Below are 18,194 nucleotides of genomic sequence, written 5' to 3' on the forward strand. Positions count from 1 at the left end.
TCACCTCCAGAACCCAGTGGGGAGGCAATGGTTGAAGAAACAGGAGAGAAGGGACAAGTGTGGAAGTAAAAGGCTTGGAAAAGAAGCAAGAAAGGAACAGAGGCAAAGGCCCAGGTGGGAGGGCGAGCCTTGACTAGAAACAGGACGAGTCGCCTCCAGAGGCCGCAGGAAAGGTTGGGGGATGGATACAGACTGGAGGGGGAGCAGCCCCGGGATGAGGAAGAGACACAGCGAGGGATCTCGAGGGCTCTGCTGAAGGAAGAAGTGCCAGTTTCTCCATCCATCGTTGAGGAAGACAAATCACGGCACTGCCCCACACCGGGGCAAGCAGAAGGGTAGAGGGGTGATGTTCCAGAAGACTCCACTAAGATGCCCTGGGCATTTGCCCCTTGGGTCCTCAACCAGCTGTGAAGTCACGTTTGCTACAGTCTCATCCCCACATCTCTTTATCTCAGTAGTCTATGTCCAAGGTAAGCGAAATTAACATGTTGTGTAACCACAAAAACTTTAGATATCATCTTTACCAAACTCTAAAAACAGCACTAAGAGATAAAAGGTTTAGACTTCCACCTTTTAAATGAATTTTTGAAAAGAGGGAAGCAACCACTGAGTCAAGCTCTGTAGCCTCGATCATATTCACAGAAACTAGAGTTGAAGAGATTTTTTTTAAGAGATGTTTTGATCCCTGGTAGCTCAGATGGTAAAGAATCTGCTTGCAATGCAAGAGACTCATATTCGATCCCTGGGTTGGGAAGATGCCCTGGAGAAGAGAATAGGTACCCACTCCAGGATTCTTACCTGGAAAATTACATGGACAGAGGAGCCTGACTGGCTACAGTCCATGGGGTCACAAAGAGTTGGACACAATTGAGCATCTACCACTTCCGTTTTTACAGTCTTTATTGCAAGTGTTACAATACTGTTTCTGTCTTATGTTTTGGCCCTGAGGCACGTGGGATCTTAGCTCTTGGACTAGGGATCAAACCCGCACTCCTTGCGTTGGAAGGTGAAGACATAACCACTGCACCGCCAGGGAAGTCCTTGGAGTTCAACAGATTTTCACACAGTGGAGCAGAGTCATGAAAAACAGGATGTTTATTTCTTACAGTCAGTCTTAACATCTGGCTCAGTAACTCCAGGCTTATGATAAATGGCGTTATCGGTCATGGGCAATCTCTCATGCCTCATAACAGAGTGTCTGCACAGCCCCCCTAGCATCACCCCATCGGGAAGATGAAGGAAATGGGAAGAAGAGCGCTTCTGGCTGGAGAAGTGATCTGAAAATCTGACACTGGCCACCGCTGCTCTGCTGTCTTGAGCGCTGCTTCCCCCATTTATGAAAACTGAAAGTAAAGCCTCTGCCGGATGTGGTGAGCAGGACTCTTAACACAGCCCCAGGATGTCCCCACGGGCCCCTGGTCACATCCCAGGCAGAATTCTCTCCCCTTAAGGGCAGGAAGGACTTAGGAACACGTGATGGGATGTCATTCTATGATCAGGTTACTAATAGCTGACCCTGAGTTAATCGAAAGAGATTATCGTAGAGGGCCTGACCTAATAAGAAAGAAGAGGCTTTCAAAGGGGCTGGGCTCTTCTAGAAAGCAGCAGGAGAGGGAATGTGAAGGGAGCCACGGGGCAAGGAGCTGCTGGCAGCTTCAAGCTGCCACTGAGAACAGCCAACAAGAGAAGAGGGGCTTCATCCCTACTAGAAAGACACGAACTCTGCAACAAGCTTAGGAGGAGCCCAGGCTCCAGAAGGCCACGCAGTTCTGCAGACACTCAGATTTCAACTGTGTAAGACCCGGGGCAGGGAATCCAGTCATGCCCACCCGGACTTCCGACCTACAGAACTTAGAGCTACGAACAGCTATTGCTTTAAACGGCGAGGTTTGTGAGAACTTATCACTGGGTATCAGAAAACAAATACGCCTATGAATGAAAATAGTTATCAAGCTGGCTGAAAAAAAACATGTGCTCAATGTTGAGATCCTTAGTTGAAGGTTTAACACAAACACATTATTGGTGACACAACTGGAGAAAAGTGATAATTCCACTTGCAGTCGTTTATTTTGAATATGTACTAATTGGAGAAGAAATGTTTGGCTTGATGATTTGTTATGACAATGCAATCAAATGGACAATCGGTCAGACGAGTTTACCCTAAAAGAAAAGCATCCAAATCCGGCTTGGCTGGAGAAGTATACCTGAAAATCTGACACTGGCCACCGCGTCTCTTCTGTCTTGAGTGAGGCTTCCCACATTTATGAAAACCGAGTAAAGCCTCCGCCAGATGTGTTAAGCAGGATTCTAACACAGCCCCAAGATGTCCCCATGGGGCCCTGTCATCAGAAGACCTCAGTCAACACCCTCAGGGACCTAGCAGGACCCGGGCTGATGAACTGGGCACTCATTCCAGGACAGAGGGGGGCTAGCCTCCTGAGTAATTTCCTTCCTCAAGGGTAGGAACAGTCCCAAGAGCAAGCTGATTCCTTTCCTTGATTTCACACTTTTTTTAAAAAAAAAGAAGAATAACACTGATCATAAATTCCACATCATCAAGGCATCCGAATGCAACTGTGAACTGCTCTACATCTTTGCAAAAAGAACTACTTTAAAATCCAGGGAAGGCCTTCCAATTATAAACCTGGCTAGACACAGGCATTTAACAACAGTCTCATACCAACTTTCACGGAATTAGGAAAAAAACAAAAAAACAAATGTAATACGTATTTTCTGAAATTCAGAAGTGTCATCTGCTGGCTTGGTCTAGGAACAGTAAAGCTTTCGGGTTTGCATTCAGAGGACAGAAGTAATGAAGCACACATCCTGTCCTATCCTAAGGAAATACAGCATAGTACACAATCACTCTGGGCTTCCCCGGTGGCTCCGTGGTAAAGATCCACTTGCAGTGCAGGAGACAGCCCGCAATGTAGGGGACACAGGTTTGATCCCGGGGTTGGGAAGATCCCCTGGAGGAGGACATGGTAACCCACTCCAGTGTTCTTGCCTGGAGAATCCCATGGACAGAGGAGCCTGGCCAGCTACAGTCCATGGGGTCACAAGAGTTGGACACGACTTAGCGACTAAACCACCAAACTACAATCATTCTAAAGAATAATACTGAAATCCATAAATCCCATGTAAGAATTTCTGTGTGGTTTTAGTATCTGGAATAGTTCCTTTTCTCCTGAGCAATGGCTTGCTTATACTCCTTGGGCATTATCTATCTGAGAGATACGGTTCCCCTTCATAATCTGCTGCTATAAACCTAATTCGCGGCCCAGCCGTAGAAAGAGTAAAAGATGTTAATGGATGCAGCTTGTGTCTGCTTCTCATTCTTGGCTGTTTTACATAATAGCTTTACCTTTTGCTTTGTCTTTCTTCTCATTTGCTTCTCATCTGACTTCACTTGATGTATGTACATATGTGTCTCACTGTGTGTGTGTGTGTGTGTGTGTGTGTGTGTGTATGTGTGTCTCTTCAGAGCCACCTTAAACCTTTACTTGAAACAAAGTGAAGTAGAGATAAATAAATCTCTAAATTGAGTTTATGTGAGATCAATAAAATCAAGATAAGTAAACTGAACTTTGAAAACACAACTGAACTCAAAGCAGCACAGCAATGATCTGCTACTGCAGACAGCAATCAGAACAGGCATAAGTGAATGCACGGACTCTTCAGAGCAGAAAGGCAGAACCCAGATTGCATAAGATACCGCAAAAATCACGTGGAGAGAGTACGACTGCTCTGTCCTTCGGGGATAATCAGGATGATACACCTTATACAATGCTACCTTTTCCAGCATGCATTTGTTTTAAAACATCCTGTATCATCTGTTTTATGCCAGCTTTGCCAAGAAGGGTCATCACTTACTAGGACTGGCACTGAACCTAACAAGCAATAAAAAACGTATCAAGTGTAGGAGACAAGTTTTTTGAAGTCATGTTCTGCTCTCACCTAATGTCTTCATCTGTGACAATGAAAGCCTTGCAGAGGGGTTGAGATGTGTTCAGCCAGACAGCGGGATTCTTTTCCACAGCAGCAGAGACTTGCCCTGTGATGGGTGCAGAGCTTGTGTGCAAAGCACTGGCGACAGCAGATAAAAGGGTCTCATCGTTACTACCCGGACCAACTCCTGCAATCAGAAACATGCATCAGTTCCAGGACGTTTCTAGCTGTGCTGAGCAAACCTTGTGGAGCCTAAAACAACTGATTATCTTTATATTCATCTGAGATCAACTATTTAAAACTGACAAGCCAAAGCAGCAAAAGATAACAGCACATTTACTTAGTTATCAAGAACAAAGAATTAACATTAAGGAAATAGTAACCAAATACTTGAGTATTTTAATAAAACTTAAACAGAATTTAAAAATACATTTCCAGGGTATTAAACGTCTTAAAAAGTTGGCTACATTTCCTCATGCAAGGTCAATTATTCTTAATGATCTAAGTCCCTTCTAAAGTCATCTTACATTCAAATATCCCTATTAATGTGTCCCTAGGGTCCTGGAACATTTCCCCTGTAGCTTGCCATGTCTCAACATTTCTTTCTTGTGCAGGGATTTCAAAGGAAAAGCCAATGCAAGTAGGCTGTACCTACACCTTTAACAGCTTTTTCAACTAACAAAATACCCACATGAATAGGATTAGTAACTGTACCCCTGACTGCACGTTAGGAGGCTGGAACCACAGCTACGTGTAAGTTCACTGCTTCTCATCTGAAACTTGTTAGACCAGCTAAAGCAATCATTTCCAAGGGCACAGAGCGATAAGACACTACTCTAACCAGGAATTAGGAGGGTTTGCAACGTATCAAGATTTGGAAGCCAAAGTTGTAACACTCAAAAACTAATGCTTCTCTAGAACTTGGAGTGAACGTGTGACACCACGAGGCATGCCAGCAGCTGAGTTCTCCACCCCGGATCCCGCTCACTCCTGTTACTGGACCCATGGGCATCTGAGGCTTGCAGCAGCAGGTCACGGAGGGAGAGACAGGATTAGAGATGCTGGCTGTTCTTTTGATAAGAGGAAGGGAGAAAAAAGCAAGTGCTGGGGCCTGATGTGGCTTCGAGCAAGAAGCTGGGGATGGTCTGCCACTTAGGCTGCATTTGGGTCTAAACACGTAACATGGATTAATTTACATGACGAGCCTAATTAACCTCAAGCCAAAAGGTACACACAGAAAAAAAACTTAGGTAAGACACCGCCCGGAAGCGTTCTGCAACCTACAAAGTGTTTCAGGCACACTGCCTCTGGGTTTACTAAAACCCAAGGGGAGCATCACCCAGCGAGGCAAACAGTCCCCACAGCAAAGACCTGTCACCCTCATCACGTCTGCCTCCACTGCCTCCAACACAGAGCCTGGCACGCAGCAGGGACTGCTCAACTGAACTCGGAGAATACCTTGAAGACCTTTAGGGAGTTCCATGGTTTTTATAATTTGTTCTGTTACATCTGATGCACTAAGTCCTTGTAGCCTCTTCTCCCAGAAAAGCTGTAAGGCAAAACATCACTGTTAATAGATACATTCTTGGGACAAGAAAGCAGTGCATCGATGCTGCTGGATAATGAAATTGAAATCGTATCAGTAGTTCCCTAATGTCCCCATTTTTTTTTCCTTACAAAGAGCTAAATGATACTTCAAACATGACTTCAACACATCATAATTCTTTCAAGTTATATGACTCAAAAAACTTTGCTTTGTCATTCTAGGCAGCCTATTCACTTGTTACATCTGATAGATTGTTATGTGCTATGCATGAGATACAGTCCTAAATAGATAACAGTCCTTTGGAAGACATAAGGTATCTTCCAAAGAGTATTAACTTGAGTTCTTCAAAGTTTCATTTGGCATGAAAATTTAATGTTACAATTTATCAGGAAAAGGAAAAACTGTATTATGTAATACCTCTTTATCCAAAAGCGTTAGGGAAACAATTTCTCCACCTATGTGATTTTTCTAAGACACAGAAGTTTAGCCCTTTGGCCTACTTTAAGGGGAACAAACGCCATTTTTTATGGAAACTTTTCTAAAATGTTTTGCATACTTCCCTGCTTTTTAAACAGGATGCCACATTCATGAGTGCCTCTCCTTCCATGGTACAGAGCCTGGGTCTCCTCAGTCACTAGGTGCCCCAGGGCATCATTCTGGCATCAGTGAACACGCTGAAGACTCTTCCTACCCCATGGGTCTAGCGAGATATGCAACTGCTTGTTCATACACTGAGCAGGCCAGGACAGTTCTACTGCTTGATGTTAAATCCCTTCTACACTTAATTCTCTCTCCTAGTCGGCTACTGTGTGCGTGCTTGCTCTATCACTTCAGTTGTGTCCTTCGCTTTGCAACCCCATGGACTGTAGCCCGCCAGGCTCCTCTGTCCATGGTTCTCTCTAGGCAAGAATACTGGAGAGGGTTGCCATGCCCTTCTCCAGGGAATCTTCCCAACCCAGGGATAGAACTTGTGTCTTTTATGTCTCCTGAAGTGGCAGAACTCTTTACTGGGGAAGCCCAGTTGGGTATTACTCGTCATTAATGTCATTCATCCATATGAATGTATTTACTGAGCTCCTACTATGTGCTCTACTTGGCCTGTGAATGCAACAGTGGATAAGATAGAGAGTGTCTTTGTCCTCAAGCCTCATCTCTTTTCTACTCTGTTTCATATTTACTGCAGTCCAAAAAGCAGATAAAGGAATTGCTTAGGAATTTGATAAATCTGTCTTTAATCCTGGATACCCAGGGGCCTGTCATATAGTAAATATTGAAAAAATATTTGTGTGAATGACTGATGTGGGAATAAACGGGCTCAGAGTCAGGATCCTGAGGGACACATGCACCCAAGTTGAAACCCCAGCTATAGACATATGACCTTGGACCACTTCTGTAACCTCAGATGTTCAATGTCCTCTGTGGAAGAGGCAAGAATGACTGTTACATACAATGATTGTGGAGGTTAAATAAAGCAAAATATACAAACACCTATCACATAGTAGGCATAAGGTTTATTAGGTTTACTTTTAACAGATTTTTGAGCACTCTGAGGGCTTCCAAGCTTATGTTCTAACTTCTGGATACATGAAAAGCGTCAAATAGCATCTTTCCGGACAAATGAGAAGATACAGTAAAATAATTCTATTTATGGCAGAACAGTAATAGCTTAGATTATATAATAACCACAGTGCTAGCACCAAGAGTAACTTCTTTACTGTCCTTTTAAGACCTTTAGTATATGCTAACATCTCCATATACCTCCATATAAATTATATCAGCAGCAGAATATGTGGGCAAGGACATGAATACATTAACCATTAACCATCATGAGGGAGAAGTAGTTAGTTCTTCTAAGTAATAGTTAATGAACGTGATAAATGTCCTGAGAAAGTCTGCCTGCTCTTCTGGGGAAATAAGAATCATCTATGCTTTGAATATCACAACTATAGGGGAGAAAAACCCAACAAAAATTAAAATGCAGTTAATTCCTAATGAAAAAGTGAAGAAGAGAGTCAGTGAGTATGAGATTAGTAAGTGTTTTATATTATATAATTTTATAATTATATAAATTATAATTTTTAAATTATATATATAACTTAGTTTGTAAAATAAATCAACACTACCAAAAACATTATGAAAACTACATACAGAGATGATTAGTAATAAACTACATCTAAAAATCCCAATTCTAGATATCAAAAGTTAAATTTTTTACCTTCTATAATTTTTAATGTTTAAATTTCCATTATTTTGAAGGAAAACACAAATTTGGAATGAAATATTTTGCAAAATAAATCTTGGCTTGAGAAACAAGTATATAGCTCTAGATTGCAAGTCCTGGTATCATCACACATCATCAGACAGCCCTCAACAAAATCTGAAGTTGAGCCTGACAGGTTGATGACCTCTCTGTAAATGAAGCGCTTACACTGTGAAAACGGAGGCACACGTATTTCTGAATGTGTAAGTGTGTATATGTGTGTGTGTCTTTCTTCCACCCCCTACTCCCTGGGAAGTGGGAAAGGTCAGAGCAGGAATCCAGGCTGGTTTGAGAAAAGAAGACATTTAACCGGCCAAGGTCGCCACTGCCCTCCCCGCCTCCTCCCCGCCTGGCATTCAGCCCTAACACGCTCAGCCAGGGGAGCTGCTCAGCTGCTCGTCTGACGTTTCAATGTGTCCCTAACCCACCTTCTCACGTCCATCTTCTCAGGTCCCTATTTGCTCTGTTCTGGAAAGAAGGGGTTCTTCGCACTTTAAAATATGTGTAAAACTTGAATCAAGCAGGCATTAGGCCAAGGGAAGGAAGCCAGTCTTTTACATACCGTATGAATGAATGTGTATGAAAAAGAAGAAAACTATAAGGGTGGTTGCCAGGAGTCAGGGCTGGGGGGGAGATCCCACTGCAAGGGGTCAGCACAAGGGGATTCCTTGGGGGTGCTGGAACTGTACTTTGGTTTTTTTTCCATAAATACAAACTTTATCCAGCTGATATAATTACCATTTTCTTTTTTTGTTTTTCCAAGCAAATTGCTCAAAGAACGATCAATTTGCACTATCTCCTTTCTCCCAGGCCCATTTCAACTGTATTATCCTACCCCCTATTCCATGAATTTCCACTACATTTACTCTAAAGGTTAATCAGCTCCTCTCACCAAATGCAGTGACCTTTCCTGATTGTTTCTGGTCACTTTAGAGCTCTGAATGTACTGGAGGGGTTCAGGGAAAGAGAGGGGTGTTCCTCTGCCTGACATTGGGGTCTCAGATCTCCTTGTTTATGTATTACTAGGTAACTGACTGTGGTCATCTGAAGTTCTTCCTATTGCATTAACATTAGAAATTGAGACAGAAATATGGAAAGGACGAGGCTCCCTACATTTGAAAGGAGTCCTCTGTCCAGGACAGTTGTCTTGTCCACCATACTTTCATAAATCCTAACCGAGCCGATGAAAATCTGATTTCACCGGCCACATCCCATGATTTTCTCAGCTTCAGCTTGCTGCCTGGTGTGAGGTCAAATAATCAACGTAATTTAGGGACCAGTGATCTAATATTTGGAGAAACTCTTTAATGTGCTCTCACTCTGAGTACATCCCTCCCTAAGCCCCACTGATCAGGCCCTCCTCTGATATCACCCTGCAGTAGAGAAGAGAACTGGAGAGCTCCCATATGTACTTTCTAGGGCCAATGGTCTGGGCAACACCCTAACCGGCCAACAAGCTGATGGAGAAGCATAGGATAGGATTAACAATCACACAAAACCAAAAAAGTATCTAAAATGTCACTGACAGGGACAGTGCAGCTTTGAGGAAACCATCTTAATAGAAAGTGGAGCTCATCTCCACACCTTTGCTCCTCATGACTGTAGGAAGTACCTCTATGACATCGCTGGAAACAACTGCTCTACGTACTTTATCTAAGGGCCCCAGGGGACAAGCGTGACGGTGGATTGTGAAAGCTGCTACTTTGGTGAATGATCAAATCTGCTTCCTGAAAGGACAACCAACCCAGAATACAACTACACCATTTTCTTTTCTTAATGGCTGCATGTTGGACAAATACCTTACAAGTGATATCCAAGATGAAAATGAGGACACAGGGATCTCAAACAACTCATCACAACATACACACACACACACACACACACACACACACACACACGCCCCTGTCTAGGCTGATCGTGTTTATTCAGACCATCTTCCACCACCCTGAGCTTAATAATACATACTCTGAAGGAACCTGTGCTCTTGGGAGGATGTCAGAACAGAATGGTTCACCGAGAAAAAGTAAGTAGAGAATCGATCCAAATTCAGCAGATGCTCTTTTAGTGCCCATTAGATACAAAGCATTTTGCTGGGGATGGTTATTAGGATAGCCGGCAATCACTGCCCACTAGCTGCTTACTGTTTGGTGAAACTGTTTTCTAGAAAAACTCTAGAAGGGAGACGTGTTAACCGCAATAATGAAGATACAATATTAACTTCAATTTGGGAGAATCTGGAAAGGCTTTTAGGAAGAGGCAACTCTGAAAAAATGTGTTAAGAATTCTATAGAAGAGGAAAGACTTCTCCAAGCCAAGGAAACAGCTTAAGCAAAGGCAAGGAGGTGAGACAGAGAGTGTGGGTCAGTCTTTCTAGATGATTTTTACAGATAAGAATAACCAGGGTGGCTTATTGTACAGGCATGTTCTGAGACCTCAGCCCTAAAGATTCTGTTCAGTAGGTCTTGGGTTAGAGAGCTGGTTTTATGTTATTCTACAAGTGTCTTAGGTAACTCTGAGGGACGCGGGGGATCTTGGGCTGAGAAAGGCTGGTCTGGTCTGTGCTGAGAGCATGGCAGTGCACACACGAGGCTGTGTACCCCATCACCGAGATCTCCGAGTTATTCCCGATTCTGCTAGACGGAGAAGGCAATAGCAACCCACTCCAGTATTCTTGCCTAGAGAATCCCTTGGACAGAGGAGCCTGGTGGGCTGCTGTCCATGGGGTCTCACAGAGTCGGACACAACTGAAGCGATTCAGCATGCAGCATGCTAGACGATTAAAGAACATATCACACTATCCTCTTCTAGCAGAGGACTGGAGGAAGATACTTGCTTTTCTGTTTTTCGTTGCAGGAGGATATGTCAAAGCATATTTAAGAGTATACCGAACTGTTTAGGGGTGAGCAGAGACAGGGCTCGCCCGAAGATCTGTTTGTGCCCAGGCGCGTTCCCCTGGCGGAATAAGAGGAGGAGGACGACACCTCCCGCTTACCCATCGAGCCCTTCCCTCCAGCCTGGCACTGTGCTCAGGGCTTCACATACAGAATTCGGTTAGTCTTTCCTACAGTGTTTTGAAGAAGACATTATCAGCACCGCCTCGCAGTAACTCATCAAAGGCGCATGACCAGGGGTGCAGCTGGAATTAAAACCCAAGTCAGTGATTAGACAGTCCTCATCTCAATAAATGAAAGCTCTAGAAGAGTATTTACATGCATGGCTCTGTGTTTAACAAGCCCGAGACCCTTCTAGTCATGAAATCAAAGGCAGACGAAAGACCAGTAATTGCTGAGAAAATTATCAGGCTGCTTTTAATCCATTTACCTACGAAGTGATGCTGTGTTAACTGTGCACTGTAGGCGATCCGTGCCGAGGCCACGCTCCTCCTCAAGCAGAATTAAGAAGCCATCTGTGTGATGTTATTTAGGCTAAAGCTGGCATAGACTTTTACAACAATCTCAAAAGAGACGTAGGAGAAGCTCACATGATGAAAACTGAAGAACTGGTATAAAACACATCTTCTACAAATTAGCTTTCTCGGAATTAATTGCGAATATCAATGACATTTGAACACCCCGTTTTGTTTATTTGGTGGATAGAAATTAAAGAGCGAGATTTCTACTCCAAGAAAGCACTTTCTGAGAAGTCACAATAACAATGGAGTGTCAGCAGACGTTTCAAGAAACAGTAGAGATGGAGTGCTTTATGAAGCATATAGAATGGAAGGCTTGAGTTTTTTCTATAATACTGTATAAGGTTACTTTTATGCAAATATTGATTTCTCATAAACACATGGAAAAGCATCTAGATCAAACATACATTTTCATCCACCATTAGATTTCATTTGAAAAGTACTGTGTAGTGTTTTTAAAAAAAAAAATCACCAATGAAAAGAAACTGACTTGCCACGTATGCTCACGACCTCAAGTTCAGAGCCAGCCTGGAGGGCAGAAGACTGAACTTCTGAGAAGCTGAGTGAACTGGGATTGGCCTTCAGAGTCAGACTGACCCTGATTCAAATCCATGCTATGTCACTCACTAGCTTTATAAACTCAGACAACTATCACAATATGCTCTGGCTTCCTGCCCTAGGGAATGGAATGATAAAAGCAATCTCAATGGTTATGGACAGGAGGAGGTTTTATCAATACTTGAAGATAACCATTAGACAGCAAACAGCAGTTTACTACTTGGTTTTTGCCCATGGCATCTAGTACACTGCTGATCACGTCATAGCACCTACTATGCATTAAAATTAATACATATAAACAGAGCAAAGGAGTTGGCTCTGAAAGGCACGTATCCACAAATGAAGACTGAGGCATGGCCTTTGTTCCATCTGCTCCTCTGGCCGAGTTTCAGTGGGGGTGCTTTCTTGATACTCTAAGTATCTTAAAACCCTTCCCTTTCCTTTTCTCATGCAAGCCCCTCTGCCTCCCTCTAGGCCTAAGGCTAGCTAGGAGAACGCTATTAAGTAGGAGCAGCTACACAGGTTGCAGGGCTCTGTACAAAATGGAATCAGGAGGTTCTTGTTCAGAAACCCTGATGATCGTTTCACGATGACAGCAGAGCCCCTGAGCAGGCACGGAGCCCTAGGAAGTGAGTGCTTGGGCCACGAGTCCATGAAGCCAGAAGAGGTGGTAGTACTGAGCAGGCTGGGAAGGAGGCAAGACCAGCAGAGACTGGAGACCCCTGTGCTGCGGAGGGTACCTAGGGAAATGTCGGGGTGTAATCTCATTCTGTGACTTCCTTAAAAGAAGCAGGACAACAGAAAGTCGCTCTGGCCAGATCTACGCAATAACAAATGAACCTTTCCCTCCCTTCTCGTCAAAGCAGCCCAAGGATTTCTCCTCCCCACTGTGGCTCCTCATCTGGACAGCGGAGAGGCCGCCTGCCAGTGACTCAGCAGTTCAGCTGTACGGCAGGAAGAGGGGAAACCCGACGAATGACGAGAAGGACGAGACCACAATGGGGAAGGACGGAATCTAAAGACGGATGGGAAGTTTGTTCTATTTAAAGGCCAGTGGATAACATGGAAGCTTTTCCTGAAACTGTAATTTCCTTGTTATTTTTACCCCGTCTACTTCCATGTTGTGATGAGAGCAGAGCCCTTAGAAAAATAGAAAAACTTCAAAAGGGCTCTGAGCTTGTTTCAAGAACAGAAGGTCAGAGAAAACCTGGAAACAAACTACATTTCTGTTCTGCAGTGAAGCAAAAAGGGGGAAAACAAAACCTCAAGCCAGCGGCAGTGGCCTAGAGTGGAGTTTCTCAATCTTGGCATTACTGACATAGGGTTGGATAATTCTGGGTTCTCGATGTTTAGCGACATCTGGGGTCTATGCCCACCAGATACCAGTAGCACTGTCCCAGTTGTGACAACAAAAAGTGTCTCTGGATGCTGCCAAATTTCCCCAGGGTATTTGTGGTTGGGACAGGGAGGATAAAATCAGGTTTGGCTGAGAACCAGGGGTCCAGAGAAAGAGAAAGGGAACGGGAGAACAGAAGGTCTGCAGTGGCAGGGGCCCAGATCTCACAGCTCAAACAGAAAGGAGACGCCGCCCTTGGTACACAAATCACCCCGGCCAGCTCCTGCCTCCACTTCCGGAGTCTCTGCCCCAGCTCTTGACTCCTGGGCCTTATCACAACCGAACTAAGTGGCCTGGGGCTGTGAGCCCCTTCTGTCACTGCCAGACAGCCAGGGGGTAAGCAAGATAAAGCAGAAGTGGGAGAAACACTTCTTACCGAAAGAGCTGAAATTGAACACGCTTCCTGATAAAAAGATGGCTATAAGCAGTAGTTATTTTTTGCAATAATTCAGACACACTCAGGAAATGCAGGTTCGATCCCTGGATCATCAGGGATGATCCCCTGGAGAGGGGAGTGGCTATCCACTCCACTATTCTTGCATGGAAAATCCCACGGGCAGAGGAGCCTGGGGTCGCAAAGAGTCGGACCTGGCTGAGAGACTAACGCTTTCACTTTCACTTTAGACTTAATGGTCTTTTATGGGCTGGTCTGGGACCCTAGAACCACTTATAATGATCATTTCTACTGGAAGATGTGGAGTTCCAAACGACCGAAACATGATATTTTATATCTCAACCTGTAAGGTGAAAAGCATCTGTGTGTACAGATTTTAGAGGCAGTTCCCTGTTATAACCACAGGATCGGAGAATACACGTGTGTGCAAAGACATCACTGATGACTAAGAACAACATAGCTCCATTCGGAATGACTTCAGATGCTCAAGTATAGGTACAACAACAGAACAGAACCATGAGCTGATTTTTACCATTTTAACTTTCGTAAATTCTTAGTATGTAGCTATCCATAGGGCCCAGACAATTCCAAATTAAAAGTCCAGGGAAACAGCATCTTGCCAAACTGAGCCAGATGAAAACTTAAAACTCAGATCTTCATATACGTTTCATACCTTGTCTTAAAACATGACTGCTACCTTTTGAAAGAAACACACCGAGATTTCAATAATGAAACTAAATTCATCTAAAATTGCTAACGAGTCAAACCGCTCTGCCCTGGAGACCACCCCTGGACCACTTCACCCTTCCGTCACTTCCCTCCTGTCTCCTGGATCCTTCTCTTTCTGAGGCCTTCTCTACACCTGACGCCTCCTTCTGATCCTGCCCATAGATATGCCCAAATCCTTCTCTCACACGTCCCAGTTTACTCCTTCCTCTCCTCGGGCTTCTTCCCCTGATGGGGCAGATACACTGGAACACGGCTAACAGAGAAAGTGTCCTTATTTAACTTACTGTTTTTGCTTGGTCACTAAGTCATGTTCAACTCTTTTTGCAACCCCATGGACTGCAGCCCGCCAGGCTTCTCTCTCCAAGGGATTCTCCAGGCAAGAATACTGGAGTGGGTTGCCATGTCCTTCTCCAGGGGATCTTGCTGACCCAGGGAGAGAACCCATGTCTCTTACATTGGTAGGTGGATTCTTTACCACGGAGTCACCTGGGAAGCCCTTATTTTATTACATCTCCTTCAAACCACCTGTCTTCTTCCTTCCACTAAGGGAGAAACTTTCTTATTTCCTCATCTTCCATTCCTTCCTTCTAACCTGGATTCTACTCCTAATATTATGTTAACTGACCTGCCCAAGGTCACAGTAACCTTCTAATTAACAAACCCAATTCCTGATTCAACCCTCTTCTGCCTTACTTCCCTGCTGCCATCGCCTGCTGTCAGAAAACTTATGGACGTTTGCCTTTTATGATGGTTTTCTGCATGTTTCTGTATTTTCTATCACTGTTAAGCAACAAATTAATACTCCTGATAGTAACTGTCAAAGAAATGGGACTGTAGGCATTTTCTTCTGTTGAAAGAAGATACTTAAAATGTGTAAGATGTAATAAACCTTTTAAAGTACTTGAAGACAGAAGTGTTAATACTTTGTAAAGAGGAAACAAAAGTTACCTTTAGAATCTAATCATTACATGAATTTTAACTTGCACAGTCTTCATCTCTGTCAAGAGCATGATGCGAGACACTCAAATTTTGGGGGATGAATTTATGGCTAAGTATGGGCCTGGGAAGAGCTACCCCACGCTCGAGGTCAGGGGCGGCGGCTGAGAGGAGCGACCCCACGTCCAAGGAGCGGTGGCTGTGCAGGCACAGGAGGGCTGAGGAGCTACTCCATGATCAAGGTCAGGAGGGGCAGTGGTGAGGAGATACCCTTTGTCCAAGGTAAGGACCAGCAGCTGCGCTTTGCTGGAGAAGCCCTGAAGAGATGCCCCATGTCCAAGGGAAGAGAAACCCAAGTAAGACAGTAGGTGTTGCGAGAGGGCATCAGAGGGCTGCTGCTGCTGCTAAGTCGCTTCAGTCATGTCCAACTCTGTGTGACCCCATCGACGGCAGCCCACCAGGCTTCCCCGTCCCTGGGATTCTCCAGGCAAGAACACTGGAGTGGGTTGCCATTTCCTTCTCCAATGCATGAAAGTGAAAAGTGAAAAGTGAAGTCACGCAGTCGTGTCCAACTCTAGCGACCCCATGGACTGCAGCCTACCAGGGTCCTCCGTCCATGGGAGACACACTGAAACCATACTCACAGAAAACTAGTCAATCTAATTGCACGGACCACATCCTTGTCTAACTCAATGAAACTAAGCCATGCCCGTGGGGCCACCCAAGACGGGCGGGTCATGGTGGAGAGTTCTGACAGAATGTGGTCCACTGGAGAAGGGAATGGCAAACCACTTCAGTATTCTTGCCTTGAGAACCCCATGAACAGTATGAAAAGGCAAAATGATAGGATACTGAAAGAGAAACTCCCCAGGTCAGTAGATACCCAATATGCTACTGGAGATCAGTGGAGAAATAACTCCAGAAAGAATGAAGGGATGGAGCCAAAGCAAAAACCATACCCAGCTGTGGATGTGACTGGTGATAGAAGCAAGGTCTGATGCTGTAAAGAGCAATATTGCATAGGAACCTGGAATGTCAGGTCCATGAATCAAGGCAAATTGGAAGTGGTCAAACAAGAGATGGCAAGAGTGAATGTCGGCATTCTAGGAATCAGCGAACTGAAATGGACTGGAATGGGTGAATTTAACTCAGATGACCATTATATCTACTACTGGAGGCAGGAATCCCTTAGAAGAAATGGAGTAGCCATCATGGTCAACAAAAGAGTCCGAAATGCAGTACTTGGATGCAATCTCAAAAACGACAGAATGATCTCTGTTCGTTTCCAAGGCAAACCATTCAATATTACAGAAATCCAAGTCTATGCCCCAACCAGTAACGCTGAAGAAGCTGAAGTTGAACGGTTCTATGAAGACCTACAAGACCTTTTAGAACTAACACCCAAAAAAGATGTCCTTTTCATTATAGGGGACTGGAATGCAAAAGTAGGAAGTCAAGAAACACCTGGAGTAACAGGCAAATTTGGCCTTGGAATACAGAATGAAGCAGGGCAAAGGCTAATAGAGTTTTGCCAAGAGAACGCACTGGTCATAGCAAACACCCTCTTCCAACAACACAAGAGAAAACTCTACACATGGATATCACCAGATGGTCAACACTGAAACCAGATTGATTGTATTCTTTGCAGCCAAAGATGGAGAAGCTCTATACAGTCAGCAAAAACAAGACCAGGAGCTGACCATGGCTCAGATCATGAACTCCTTACTGTCAAATTCAGACATAAATTGAAGAAAGTGGGGAAAACCACTAGATTATTCCAGTATGACCTAAATCAAATCCCTTATGATTATACACTGGAAGTGAGAAATAGATTTAAGGGACTAGATCTGATAGAGTGCCTGATGAACTATGGATGGAGGTTCGTGACACCGTACAGGAGACAGGGATCAAGACCATACCCATGGAAAAGAAATGCAAAAAAGCAAAATGGCTATCTGCAGAGCACTTACAAATAGCTGTGAAAAGAAGAGAAGCGAAAAGCAAAGGAGAAAAGGAAAGATATAAGCATCTGAATGCAGAGTTCCAAAGAATTGCAAGGAGAGATAAGAAAGCCTTCCTCAGTGATCAGTGCAAAGAAATAGAGGAAAACAACAGAATGGGAAAGACTAGAGATCTCTTCAAGAAAATTAGAGATACCAAGGGAACACTTCATGCAAAGATGGGCTCGATAAAGGACAGAAATGGTATGGACCTAACAGAAGCAGAAGATATTAAGAAGAGGTGGCAAGAATACACAGAAGAACTGTACAAAAAAGATCTTCACGACCAAGATAATCATGATGGTGTGATCAGTCACCTAGAGCCAGACATCCTGGAATGTGAAGTCAAGTGGGCCTTAGAAAGCATCACTACAAACAAAGCTAGTGGAGGTGATGGAATTCCAGTGGAGCTACTTCAAATCCTAAAAGACGATGCTGTGAAAGTGCTGCACTCAATATGCCAGCAAATTTGGAAAACTCAGCAGTGGCCACAGGACTGGAAAAGGTCAGTTTTCATTCCAATCCCAAAGAAAGGCAATGCCAAAGAATGCTCAAACTATCACACAATTGCACTCATCTCACATGCTAGTAAAGTAATGCTCAAAATTCTCCAACCCAGGCTTCAGCAATACGTGAACCGTGAACTTCCAGATGTTCAAGCTGGTTTTAGAAAAGGCAGAGGAACCAGAGATCAAATTGCCAACATCTGCTGGATCATGGAAAAAGCAAGAGAGTTCCAGAAAAACATCTATTTCTGCTTTATTGACTATGCCAAAGTCTTTGACTGTGTGGATCACAATAAACTGTGGAAAATTCTGAAAGAGATGGGAATACCAGACCACCTGACCTGCCTCTTGAGAAACCTGTATGCAGGTCAGGAAGCAACAGTTAGAACTGGACATGGAACAACAGACTGGTTCCAAATAGGAAAAGGAGTATGTCCAGGCTATATATTGTCACCCTGCTTATTTAACTTATACTCAGAGTACATCATGAGAAACGCTGGGCTGGAAGAAGC

The 18,194-nt window shown here is 44.0% G+C and overlaps 1 protein-coding gene across 3 annotated transcripts in view; it reads right to left on the reverse strand.

The window, feature by feature from the left end:
• The window catches only part of MBD2 (methyl-CpG binding domain protein 2), a 68,018-nt gene that overhangs the window by 4,135 nt on the left and 45,689 nt on the right, over nt 1-18,194 (reverse strand). For all 3 annotated transcript variants that reach the window (XR_015153542.1, XM_086372423.1, XM_086372424.1), the window contains 2 exons: nt 5,407-5,497; nt 3,958-4,135 (listed from right to left, as the gene is read on the reverse strand). Coding sequence is in view for 2 of the 3 variants with exons in the window: in XM_086372423.1 (XP_086228549.1) it covers nt 3,958-4,135; nt 5,407-5,497 (269 nt within the window). In the remaining variant the exon portion in view is untranslated. The remainder of the gene's footprint in view (nt 1-3,957; nt 4,136-5,406; nt 5,498-18,194) is intronic.

The sequence above is a fragment of the Bos grunniens genome, chromosome 24, assembly GCF_055505025.1.
Source record: "Bos grunniens cultivar Pamir isolate PY7600 chromosome 24, Bosgru_T2T1.0, whole genome shotgun sequence".
Lineage (NCBI taxonomy): Eukaryota > Metazoa > Chordata > Mammalia > Artiodactyla > Bovidae > Bos > Bos grunniens.